The sequence below is a fragment of the Lipotes vexillifer genome, unplaced genomic scaffold (assembly GCF_000442215.2).
Source record: "Lipotes vexillifer unplaced genomic scaffold, Lipotes_vexillifer_v1.1 scaffold291, whole genome shotgun sequence".
In the NCBI taxonomy this organism is placed as follows: Eukaryota; Metazoa; Chordata; class Mammalia; order Artiodactyla; family Lipotidae; genus Lipotes; species Lipotes vexillifer.
This window is the reverse complement of record NW_006794559.1, coordinates 1,002,315-1,015,439: the sequence shown is the minus strand read 5'-3', so window position 1 is coordinate 1,015,439 and position 13,125 is coordinate 1,002,315. Positions and strand designations below refer to the sequence as shown.

The window sequence follows — 13,125 nt, the reverse complement described above, 5'->3', positions numbered from 1 at the left end:
CCGCGGCTCCGAAGCTCCCCGCTCCGCCTCACGCAATCTCCGCCCGCGAAGGGGCTTCCTAGTGTGTGGAGACCTTTCCTCCTTCACAGCTCCCTCCCACTGGTGCAGGTGCCGTCCCTATTCTATTGTCTCTGTTTTTAATTAATTTTTTCTTTTGCCCTACCCAGATACGTGGGGGGTTTCTTGCCTTTTGGGAGGTCTGAGGTCTTCTGCCAGCGTTCAGTAGGCGTTCTGTAGGAGTTGTTCCACATGTAGATGTATTTCTGGTGTATTTGTGGGGAGGAAGGTGATCTCCGCGTCTTACTCCTCCGCCATCTTTCCACCGCCCCCCCTGTGAATGCACTTTGCTTTCCTAAAGGCATCTTACAAACAGGGAATCTTGGAAGCCTCTAATTTTGTAATGGGTGGTGGTAGGTAGGTATGTTTTTTGGATCAGTGTTACCATGTTTTAAAGTATGTTCAACTATAATCTTTATTTTCTTCTAATTCTGTTTCTATGTAGTGAGTTCTCCCTCTCCTTCGTGTGACTGTAATACATTATAATAGGCCTTCACCATCCAGTATGGTAGCCGCTAGCCACGTGTGGCTATCGAACATTTGAAATGTGGCAAGTGCAACTGGGGAACAGAATTTTAAATTGCATTTCACTTAAATTAATTTAAATTATGTAATTTCTTATACACGTATTTCTATGTAGTGGGTTCCCTTAAATTTCAAAACCAGTACTCAATTCAGTTATTGGACAGCTTTTAAATATGTTTGAAACAACCTAGGTGTGTAAGTCTAGTTTTTCAAGCATAAATTTTAGACAGTGTAAATACACTTCTGGTAAAAATTTAGCATCCAAATTGAAATGTGGTGTAAGCGTGAAGCATACCCTAGATTTTGAAGACTTGGTATGAAAAGAGAATGTAAATTTTTTCATTAATTTTTTAACATTGAGTACATGTTAAGACCATATTTGGGGTTGGGTTAAATAAAATATATTTAAAATGAATTTCACCTGTTTCCCTTTTACTTGTTAACATGGCTACCAGAAAACTCAAATGGCAAATGTGTCATGTGTTGTATTTCTACTGAACGCTCCTCTCTAGAGAACCCGGAGAGTAAAGTAGTAAGTAACAGCGTGATTTCATTTACCCCGGCTCAAACGCTCTCACTTAGTGAGTGGTTTGAAATAAATGCATGTCATGCCTTTAGCATCGTCATTATACTAACATCTACAATTTTACATTTTGCTTCTCTCGTAAGTCTTCCATTAAAGGGAGTTTCGTTGAAATGTGTTGCACTGATAAAGGAATCAGTTCTGTTTTGAAACTTGATTGTTCTTCCTTCCTTCAGTTTGCCATCAAAAATAGGGTTAGGCATTGGAGTAAGAGATTTCCCAAGAGGGAGCATTGGCTGGACTGGGCTAACGAGAAATACGACGTAAGTGATGATTACTGCCTCAACGGCCCCAGTGATCTTAATGCGTATTATTAAATAGGCTACATGGACAGAATTATCAGTCGTATCTTCATAAACTTTATTAGCATTTTAAATAAGACTCTGTGTGAGAGTGCTTATTTATATTGAAAATACCTTGAGAAACAATGGATATAATTTATCTGGAAGCAATATTACCTCTTCATAGTTATTCATGTGGAATAATCTGCCATTAGTTATATGTCATTATGACCACATAACTTTAGTTTGAATATCGAAGGGTTAAGTGATGGTGGTGGGATTTACATTTAGTGAATTTACACTTAAATTTGAATAATTTACCTCCTAAAGATGTTTTCACTCTTATTTTCAACACCTTAGGAATTCGGGGTTTTCTAAAGAAACCTGTGATAGGGTTCTTGGAACAATTACTCACCTCCCAGCTTGTCTCTAGATGCAAATATGTCTACGCTGAAAATAGCATTGGCTGAGAGCTCTGGCACAGGTCATGTCTGATTTGTCCCTGCACTCACTCCAACTGCAGGAGCAGCTCATCTCTCAAATTAAGATGGTTACAAGAGTGATGTTCCTGTATATTCCTCTCCCCATGTTCTGGGCCTTGTTTGATCAGCAGGTAATATGAAACTGTGTTTCTGTACATCTTCATTAACAAAACATTCTTTGGGCATTACTGCATGGCAAGCTGTACCTACTCAGTATTTAGCTCCTGAAAATGTTCTCTTCCAGTTCCTTTTTTACATTTCATTTATTTGGTAACTGTTAGATCACCTTGGGTTTCTTTCTTTCTCTTCTTTCTTTCCCTTTTTTTTAAAATTATCTAGAGGGTTCTATCCACATTTCTGTGACAAAACAATGAAGAAAAGTAGGCGGGGTTGAGTAGAGGAGTCTTGGGAAAGACAAGTATCCAGGACTCCTGCCAGCCAAATTGAGAATTCAGAGCTTTTCCCCTGATACAGCATGTAAAAGCTGTACTGTCTTTTATGGGATACACAGAATATTTAGACTGAGAGGGACTTGACATCTTCCACGCTGAAATGGGATTCTTGGGCTAGAAGCACCATCCAGAAATGTGAAATGCCTGCCAAAGTCATTCTAATCAGAGCAGGAACTAGAACACATCATTGACTTGTCACCCTGCTCTTTCTCCCACAGCTGGAAGATGCGTGCCTCGGAATTTTTCTAAATAGGGTTAGAAAACCCAATGCATGATGCTCAGTAGCCAGGGTGCCTAGGACAACCTAGGCTGTCAACAATAGGCTTTTTTTTTTTTTCTTTTCACATTTGCATTATATCACCATTTTACTTCTTAAAATTTACTTTAATGACAATGATACTCCCTTCTTGTTTTTGTTTGTTTGTTTGTTTTTGTGTTTTAACATAACAGTAGGCTCCTAACAGTAATAATGTTCCTGAAACTATGATCCCAGTGAACATAAAATATCCTCAGGGTGTGAAGATGCTTTCACCTTGCAGGTGATGTCAGCTTCCCAGCAAACCTCAGAAATGCATTTCTGTCTTTATGAAGGAGAGCTTATCTCAAAGTGGTACTTTGTAGGCTCTTCGTGAGTGGTTGGAGTACTATTTGTTGTTAACTGAACAGCAGAAATGCAAGTTGTTTCTTCTTACCTACAATCACAGTGGAACTGGGAGAGGAGCCCGATACTGAAAAACATCTTTAAACCCTATAGCAATTCAGACCTCATTCCTCAAATGACGCAGTAAACTTAACTTGTTTTTAAGGGCTCCAGGTGGACACTGCAAGCAACAACTATGAATGGGAAGATTGTAAGTCTGGGACCTGGAGCTATTTTACAGCCCCTGGTCCCTATTCCTTTGCTTTGGCCCCTTTGCCCCCTTTTTGCTTCTCTCTCATAACATTCCAACCCCCCAACTGATCCTCTGTGCGAACTTATCAATGAGATTTTCCCCCTCTTTTTAGGGAGTTATTGAAATTCAGCCAGATCAGATGCAGGTAAGAGAAAATATTTAAGTCGCTTCCAGAGCTCAGAGCCACCACTGAGGCAGTAACAGCTCCTCTCCACTTCCTCTGCAGACTGTGAACGCCATCCTGATCGTTATCCTGGTTCCCGTCATGGATGCTGTGGTGTATCCTCTGATCGCAAAATGTGGCTTCAATTTCACGTAGGTGACCCTCGGGTTGGGATTTGGACTCCATGTGTCCCAGCGCTTTGCAAATGGGCTGCGCTCCCTCAGCTCCCAGAGCCTCAGCAGAAAGAATGTCTGGCTCCTGTCCCATGACGCCACCTACGTGAGGGAGTTTTCAAAGAAATATTTTCGAATCAGATGTCTATGTGCTGACGTTTCTGAAAATTTGCCCTTAAAATGAAAGTGCTATTAATGGCACCCTGAAAAAGCCTCTCATTAAGGGTCCCTTGTATGTATAGATGAAAGAAATAGTAACTGTGGTCCAAAGTAGTTTATAGAATTTAAATGTCCAGATGCAAAAGAGAAGCTGTAACATTTATCCTCCTTAGTCCTGGTCATGAATAAGAGACAGAGAGACGCTTGGAATCCACGTGTTTTGGGGGGAGTTGGTTTTGTCTGGGGGAGGCGGGCGGGAGAGGAGCGCTTCCCTTGTGGGTTTACCGTCAGCTTGCTCACCTGCGGCTGGCTGAGAGCCACCCTTTTGCTCGTCCCGTCAGCTCCTTGAAGAAGATGACGGTTGGGATGTTCCTGGCTTCCATGGCTTTTGTGGCAGCTGCAATTGTGCAGGTGAAGATCGAGGTGAGCTGCTTTCTGGTTCTCCGGTGGCCTTTCTCGGTGGGTCTGGTGGAGCGCCCTTCTCCAGGACTGAGAGGATGAGGGAGGCCAGGGATTTGCTGATAAACTAAGTCCTGGGGCTGTGGACGATGCGCTGCAGGGCAAAACGGTCCCTTTCAGTCAGTGTGCCCTGTGGGTTCTTGTCACTGCAAAGGACGCAGCCAGGAATAGGGCCAAAAGCGTGCACTCAATTAGGAGAAAACTTAGATGGCAGTTACACAGGGGCTTCCGTTTATAATACAGTTTTTATCAAAGGGGAGGGAAGTCTGTGGGACTTGTTCTTTTGCTATTTAAACTCCTAGGAGATCTGGTTAAAAGAGGCCGTCACTCACAAAGTCCTTCAAAAATGTGTAAATTGTAATGGGAAATTGTTCATGGGAAGATGCCTTTTGTATCCTAACATTCCTGATGATGGTTAGTTCCCAAGCTAATCCACACGTCTGTTGGACTCAAAATGGGACTGAACTAGATTCCTAATGCTGTTCGTCTGAGAGCAGCTCTCAGAAACAGGGTGTGAGGTAGTATGTAAGATGAGAGGTAAAATCTCTCTCTCTCTCTCTCATTCTCTCTGGCTCTCTCTCCCCCCTCCTTCTTTTCCCACCCCTCCACCCCCATGTCTCTCTTTTTCTCTGTCTCTTTCTCTGTTTCTGTCTCTGTCCCCCTCCCTCCCTCCCTCCCTTCTCTCTCTTTAAATTTTTAAGCTTGGTAAAACACGTATAACGTAAAATTTGCCGTCTTAACCATTTCTACGTGTACAGTTTGGTAGCACTAGGTACACCCGTATTGCTGTGACCTCAATCTCTAGAACACTTCTCATCTTGCAAAACTGAGACCTTGTACCCATTAAACAACAACTCCTCATTCTACGTCCCCCCAGTCCCCCAGCCATGACCATTCTATTTCGTCTCGTTGAATTTGACTGTTCTCTGTACCTCATGTAAGGGGAGTCATACAGTACTTGTCCTTTTGTGTCTGACTTATTTCACTGAGCATGGTGTCATCAAGTTTCATCCATGTTGTAGCACATGTCAGAATTTCCTTCCTTTTTCAGGCAGAATCATTGTCTTTCATATGGAGATACCACATTTGGTTTATCCATTTATCTGTGGATGGACATTTGGGTCATTCCACCTATTGGCTGTGGTCAGTAATGCTGCCTCGAGCTTGGGTGTGCTCACTTTCTCTTGGACATCACTAGCTTTATGGGAAATGAATTGTGGGGCTAAAATAGACGTGGATTACTTCAGTGACACTGGGATTTGAGAGAAAAGGCAGAAACCCTGAGCAGCGTGAGAGGCAGGGGGCTCCCAAGCATTGTGAGGGGATATTCAGAGCCCTATGTACAGGGCTGAGGTCTGAGCTTCTAGAGTTACGAGGGAGAGCAGACCTCAGGTGCTACAACAAGACCAACCTTCATTTAGGCGATGGTTACTCTGACCCCTCAGGTATCAGGCTTCATACCCTGGCGTCCTTTGACCAGGGCTGACCTGGCGGTGGCTAGGTAGGACCGAGAGCAGCCTCTTGCTGACTGCTTCCATGTTCTGTCCGAGCATCAATTTCTGTGGGCGCCATGAAGTGCAGGATTGGAGGCCTCCTGGGCTTTGTGGTGGGTACGTTGTGTGCCTCAGCCAGTCCACCTTCCTCGGCCAGGGGGAGAGTGACTCCAGTGCCACGGTTAAGGTCATCCTCAGGTATGCACTGAAGACCTCACTGCCAATTCTCTTTTATTTTGCTCAGAAAACTCTTCCCGTCTTCCCCAAAGGAAATGAAGTCCAAATTAAAGTACTGAATATAGGAAATGATAGCGTGAATATATCTTTTCCTGAAACGACACTGACACTTAACCAGGTGTCTCGAGTAAGTAGAAGGAAATGCAACTTTCTTTTTCCTCTTCTGACCTGAGTTATCACAATAGGATTTGAAGAAGCTGATCTTCTTGGTTCTTGTGTAAATCCAAAGATGAGCCCAGAAGTGAAATGTCTTCATCTCTGATCTCACTTTGGCTTCACTCGGGACCAGTGTGCTCTTTAATGTGTCTGTGAATCACCTGGGGAGCTTGTGAAAATGCAGATTTGTGACCAGTGGGTCTGAAATGCTGCATTTTTACAAGCTGTCGGGTGACACTGCTGCTGCCGGTACGTGGAACCACACTTTAAATAGCAAGGTTCTGGGTCAGCGGTTCTCCACCGGGGCTATCAAAATAGCCCCCACAGGGAACACTTGGAAATCTCTGGAGACATCTCTAATGGTCACAACTGGGAGTGTGCTTTTGGCGTCTCCTATGTAGAAGCCAGAGATGTTGACATGCAGCCCCGTCAACAAAGAATTATCTGCCCCAAATGCCAACAGTGCTGAGACTGGAAAACCCTACTGTGGATGGATGGTCATTGGTCTCGATGAGAGCTTCTCAACCTTAAGTCTGGAGAGCTTTGACAATTCTGACGTCTGCAGCCCAACTCCAGAAATTTTGATGTAACTGGTCACATTCCTGGTCAGCCACCATTGAGAACCACTCCCTTAGATCTTGTCGAACTAATAATCGTGAAGGAAGAAAGAATGTTTGACTCCCGATACTTGGGAAAGCCCAGTATTGATTTTCACCCAGGCTGTTGCTTTTCCTCAATGCTGTTCTTTGCCCAGTGGTAGAAATCATTTCCATAGCATTTATCTTCCTAAAATGAAAGTAAAATGCTGAATGAAAATCATAATTCTTGTGGTAATGCTAAACAACTTCAGGATAGAGTCCACAGGGGTGGGCTAGGGCGGGGGCTGAGACAAACCAATGCCAGCCCCCATCAAGGCATTTTTGGATGTGTATGAACATGACCTGGGAATGCCAATAATATGCTTGACAGTGTTAGTGCAGAATAAGGCTCTGGTATTAACTGTGATTCCTTTCCCCCCATTATAGGCAAGTGAATTTATGACTTTCAGTGCAGACAAACTGACAAGTATCAACATTTCTTCTACTGGATCACCACTCACTCCAGTAACTCATAACTTTGAGCAGGGCCATCGCCATACCCTTCTAGTCTGGGCCCCAAACAATTACCAAGTGGTAAGTAGCTGGACACCTGCAGCTGACTCTTGACTGTGCTATTGGAGACACGGCCTTTTAGTGGTGTGACTTTGTTTCCTCCCCATGTAGTATTATATTAGATAATCCTCAATTCTTCCTTTTTCAAGGACACAGTCATTTGACTTCCAGTAAAGGTTTGACTGGTGGATGGGAAGGGTTAGTAGTAATTTTACAAACTTTAAAAAGACTTTCTGGGCATGGTATGGTGTATGTGCACACAGGTCACACAGAGTACCTGTGGTGCATTTTCAGAGACTTTTTGAGATAAAGGTTCAAATATATCTTTCATGGCATTCATTTAAAAAATTTTCACTGAGTAATTGGGAAATTAGAGCTGTCTCTAAAAAAATAGAGTGAATACATCAGGTAAAAGCAATAGAAATGCATAAAAATGATTTCATAACAAAATATAGGCATCTGGATATTCCGTTCAGCATATAAAGAAGCTATGAAGGTGTAGTTGGCCTAAGGAAGGAGTTGTGGGTATTCTGTAAGGTGAATTTAAGTGAGATTCTACAGAACTGCGATATGGAATTAAGACTTCTTGGTAATGTGTTTAATTAGGGAACTGTTGAGTGGCTTGCCCTAAATTCTTGGAGAGCAGTGCTCTGTGGAACCACTAGAAAGCAAGCGTGAAAAGTTGTAGCGGCTCATCTTAACTTCAGGTGAACCAGGGCTAAAGAATGGAGCCCAGCAAATGTAATCATGGTGCCCTTAGCTCCTAGGATAAATGCCAGTATCACTCTTCTCCTGAACTTATTCTGATGAGTTAGACTTGAAAATGTTTTCTTTCTCAGGTAAAGGATGGCCTTAACCAGAAGCCAGAAAAAGGAAAAAATGGAATCAGGTATGTGTATTTCTTTAAAACTTAAGTTATATCAGCTTCTTACATAACTAATGTATACCCACAGTAAAATTCAACTATAACAAGGATATAAAATGAGAGTATGTGGTTTACCCCAAGAATGTAAGGCTGGTTCAATGGTTTTTTTTTTTAATTAATTAATTAATTAATTAATTAAATTTATTTTATTTATTTATTTTTGGCTGCACTGGGTCTTTGTTGCTGTGCGTGGGCTTCCTCTAGTTGCGGCGAGCGGGGGCTACTCTACATTGCGCTGCGCGGGCTTCTCATTGGGGTGGCTTCTCTTGTTGCAGAGCACCAGCTCTAGGCACGCGGGCTTCAGTAGTTGTGGCACGTGGGCTCAGTAGTTGTGGCTCACCGTCTCTAGAGTGCAGGCTCAGTAGTTGTGGCTCACGGGCTTAGTTGCTCCGCAGCATGTGGGATCTTCCCGGACCAGGGCTCGAACCAGTGTCCCCTGCATTGGCAGGTGGATTCTTAACCATTGCGCCACCAAGGAAGCCCTGGTTCAATGTTTTTTAAATCATAAATAAAATCCATCATCTTAATAAACTAAAGAGGAAAAGCCGCATCATCATATCAATTGATGCAGAAAAAGCATTTGATGAAATTCAGCATCCACTCATTTAACAACTCTCAGCAAACTAGGAACTGAAGGGAACTTCCTTACTCTGAAAATGTACATCTAAAAAAATCCAAGCTAATGTTGTACTTAAAGGCAAAAGTCTAAATGCTCTCCCCCTAAGATCAGGAACCAGTTTAGATTGTCCACTCCACTCCTATTCACAGTCCTTCTGGATGCTAGTGCCATGAGGCAAGAAAAATAAGTAAAAGCATCTAGATTGGAAAGGAAGAAATAAAACTATCCCAACTCACAGAAGGCAGGATTACATAAACAAGTCCCAAGGACTCTACAGAAAAAGCCCACAGAATCAGTAAGTGAGTTTAGAAAGGTTACAGGATACAAGGCCAACAGCAAAACGAACATATTTCTATATACTAGCAATAAATGATTGGAAGCTGAAAATTTTAAACTATACCTTTTACCATAGCTCAAAAAAAGTGATGAAATACTAATTATAAATCTTATAAGACATATACAGGATTTGAGAGCTGAAACTACAAAAGGCTGATGAGAAATCAATGAAGACCGAAATAAATGGAGAGATATGTTGGTTTCATTGATTAGAAAACTTAATACAGAAAAGGTGTCAGTCCTCCCCAAATTGATCCTCCCCAGATTGGTTTAGTGCATTTCCTATCTCAATGGTAGCATTGGTTTTTTGGTTTATGATTTTTCCAGTTTTATTGAGGTGTAATTGACAAAATCATATATATTTAAAGTATACAACGTGATGATTTGATACATGTATACACTGTAAAATATTTACCACAATCAAGTTAATTAACATATTCATCACCTCAAAGTTACCCTTTTTATATTATGAGAATTTTAAGATCCAATCTCTTAGCAAATTTCAAGTATACAATATAGTATTAATTAGTCACCATGCTGTACTTTATTTCGATCCTTAGAACTTACTCATCTTAAAACTGAAAAGTTTATACCCTTTGACCAACATCTCCCCTCACCATTCCCTCCTTCCTTGGCAACTACCACTCAGTTCTCTGTTTCTATGGATTCAACTTTTCCTTTTTCGGTTCCCCATATAAGTGACACTATACAGTATTTGTCTTTCTCTGTCTAGCAGATTTCACTTAGCATAATTGGTCAGTGTAATGGTCCAGAAATAGACCCACCCAAGTACAGTCAACTGACTTTTGACAAAAGTACAAAGAAAATTCAATGGGCTAGTAAGTTTAGTCTTTTAAAAAAGTGGTGTTGAAACATTTAGACACTCATATGTAAAAAGTGAATTTGTCCTAAACTTCACATTTTATACAAAATTATATAACAAATCTTATACATCATGTAGGAAAATGAACTCAAAACTGATTACAGATCTACACGTAAAATGTACTATTAAATTTTTATAGGGAAACAAAATCTTTGTGACTTGAGTTCTTAGATATGACACCAAAAGCATAATCCATAAAAGAAAAAAAAATAAATTTTCTCAAAACTAAAAACATCTGTTCTATAAATCTCACTGTTAAGAGAATGAAAAGGTAAGCTACAAACAGGGGGAAAATATTTACAAATCACATACATATCTGACAAAGAATTTGTACCCAGAATATATAAAGTACTCTCAAAACTCAATAATAAAATAATCCAGTTAAAAAATAGAGCAGAAGATTTTAACAGACATTTCACCAAAGAAGATACACAAGTAAGCACATGAAAAAATGTTCAACATCATTGGTTATTGAGGAAATATAAATTAAAAGCACAGTGAGTTTTCATGACACACCTATTGGCTGGCTATAATAATTTTTTAAACTGACAATATCAAGTGCTGGTGAGGATACAGAGCAACTAGACCTCCCGTGCGTTGATAATGGAAGTGCAAAACGGTACAGCCATTCTGAAAAACAGTTTGGCGATTTCTTATCAAATTAAATGTACACTTACCATATGAGCCAGCCATCTCATTCCTAGATATTTATCCTAGAGAAATGCAAATTTATGCTCACATAAAACCTATACTCACATGTTTATAGAAGCTCTGTTTATAATCACCAAAGATTGGAAGTCACCCAAATATCGTTCAGTGGGCGATGGATAAACAGACATCAGATTTTATTGCATGCATACAATGGAATATTACTCAAGAAAAAAAAGGAACGAACTACTGATTCATGCAACAATATAAAAGAAATTCAAGTGCATTATGCCATCAAAGAAGCCAATCTCAAAAAGTTATACATGCTATATAATTCCATTTATATGACATTCTGGAAGTGGCAAAAAAAAACCCCTAAGAATGAAGAACAGATTAGTGGTTGACATGGGCGGGAGTGGAGGAAAGGTTTAACTACGCGGTAGCATGATGGAGATTTGGGGGCAATGGAACTGGTCTGTATCCTGATTGTGATGATGTTTATATAAATCTAGACATGTGTTAAAACTCATAGAACTATATAGCAAAAAAGCCAGTTTACTATAAATACACTTTTTTAATAAGAATAAATTGGGGAAAAATGAGAGTAGATCTCCTATTTGCCTTAACCCTTACTGCAATTCCCATTTCTTTGTGGCTTCAACCGAATTTCTGATTTTAGCTTTTACTAGCTACCACTAGAACACATTAATAGAGAAATAAGTATATTATTACGGTGGTATCTACTAATTTAATGATATAAAGAAATTAATGTACGCTTCATCTCTCTTTACTGCCCATGTTTCACATTGTTAATACTTAACATTTATTTTTCCGTGTATTTCATGTGCTAGGTGGAGTCTAAAAAATAGATCAATACACAGGATTTACAGTTTGACTGTATAAATATTAGTCATAGTGTAATAAGAGTGATCAGTCTGAAAGAGAAGAGAATGTAACTTTATAAACTTGAAAATGTATCCTCAAAGGGAAATGTTCTGAATGTCAAGATTCATTGACATTCCATGCATTGTTCGGTGGTACTGCATCTTGATTGCCTTAATTTAACCAAGGCTTTCTCGCATAGCTTTTGTTTTTTTCCTGTAACTCACTTGACCTCTCATTGACCAAAGCATAAGCCTTTATCCCCAAGTTGAGCGGATCCACGGCTCCACGTCTCTGGAAACCTTCAGCAAAAGCTCTTTGATCTCACTGGAACCTTTGCTTTGTAACCTTGTGATGCCACTACCCTCATAGAATTTTCATCGTATGCCCAGGTTTCTACCTTTCTTTCTTGGATCCCATGTCATCTTTCTGGGACACCTTTCTTGTTTTGCTCCGGGATATGCTGAGTTATCTTGTCAGGAGAAGCTGTGAGGTAAATTGCAAGCCCTTGCGTGCCTGAAAATGCCTTTTTCTATTCGTACACTTCATCATAAGGTTGGATGCTATTTTCTCCCAGAACCTTGGAGGTTTTTTTTCTACTGGCATCTAGTACCTAGTTGTGCAGACAAAAAAAAAACCAACAAAAAGCGTCTGCCAGTCTTTGTAGTTGATTTCATTTTCTTCTCCCCACGCTTTTTTTTATCTCCTTTCTCCTTGGTGTTCTCACAGTTCTCTGCGGTGAAAGTAAGTCTGGATGTGATTTTATTCATCTTGCCTGCACTAGGCCCTTTGAATGTTTGGTTCCTTCCCTCGTTTTCTTTGTTCCCTTCTGTATTTGTTTGCTAGGGCTGCCATAACAAAGTGCCACAGACTGGGAGGCTTAAACAAAAAGAAAATGACTTCCTCACCATTCTGGAGGCTGGACGTCTGAGGTCAAGGTGTCGGCAGGGCTGGTTTCCTCTGAGGTCTCTCTCCTTGGCTTGTAGATGCCGTCTTCTCCCTCTGTCTTCACATGGTCGTCCCTCTGTGTGTGCCTGTGTCTTAATCTCCTCTTCTTATAAGGACAACAGTCATCTTGGATTAAGGCCCACCCTAATGACCTCATTTTACCTCGTTAAAGACCTTGTCTCCAAATACAGTGCCATTCCAAGATATTGGGGGGTTAGGACTTCCACATAGGAATTGGGAAGTGGGGAGCACAATTCAGCCCCTAATACCTTTTCTGCCTTCTGGATTGTTGTTCTGTCCCTCACACACGCACATACACACAACTGCCTTAGCAGACCTGGAAGGAAGTACACTAATAACGGTCACCTGGCCCTTTCCTGACATTTGTATTTGATTCTGAGCTGGCAGCACCTCTGGGATTTCCTTTGTGCCTCAGAGTATTGTTTTGTGCCTCAGAATCCATTGCTTTGATTTTGCCAAAAATGTCTCCCGGGCTTCCCTGGTGGCTCAGTGGTTGAGAGTCCACCTGCCGATGCAGGGGCCACGGGGTTGTGCCCCCGGTCTGGGAAGATCCCACATGCCGCGGAGCGGCTGGGCCCGTGAGCCATGGCTACTGAGCC

The 13,125-nt window shown here is 41.2% G+C and overlaps 1 protein-coding gene across 1 annotated transcript in view; it reads left to right on the top strand.

Annotated features, from left to right (window-relative positions):
- The window catches only part of SLC15A1 (solute carrier family 15 member 1), a 42,193-nt gene that overhangs the window by 19,389 nt on the left and 9,679 nt on the right, over positions 1-13,125 (top strand). Inside the window, exons 8-16 of the mRNA XM_007467227.1 lie at positions 1,342-1,428; positions 1,970-2,059; positions 3,187-3,231; positions 3,386-3,418; positions 3,500-3,588; positions 4,110-4,191; positions 5,965-6,084; positions 7,139-7,285; positions 8,104-8,153. Of these exons, the coding sequence (XP_007467289.1) occupies positions 1,342-1,428; positions 1,970-2,059; positions 3,187-3,231; positions 3,386-3,418; positions 3,500-3,588; positions 4,110-4,191; positions 5,965-6,084; positions 7,139-7,285; positions 8,104-8,153 (743 nt within the window). The remainder of the gene's footprint in view (positions 1-1,341; positions 1,429-1,969; positions 2,060-3,186; positions 3,232-3,385; positions 3,419-3,499; positions 3,589-4,109; positions 4,192-5,964; positions 6,085-7,138; positions 7,286-8,103; positions 8,154-13,125) is intronic.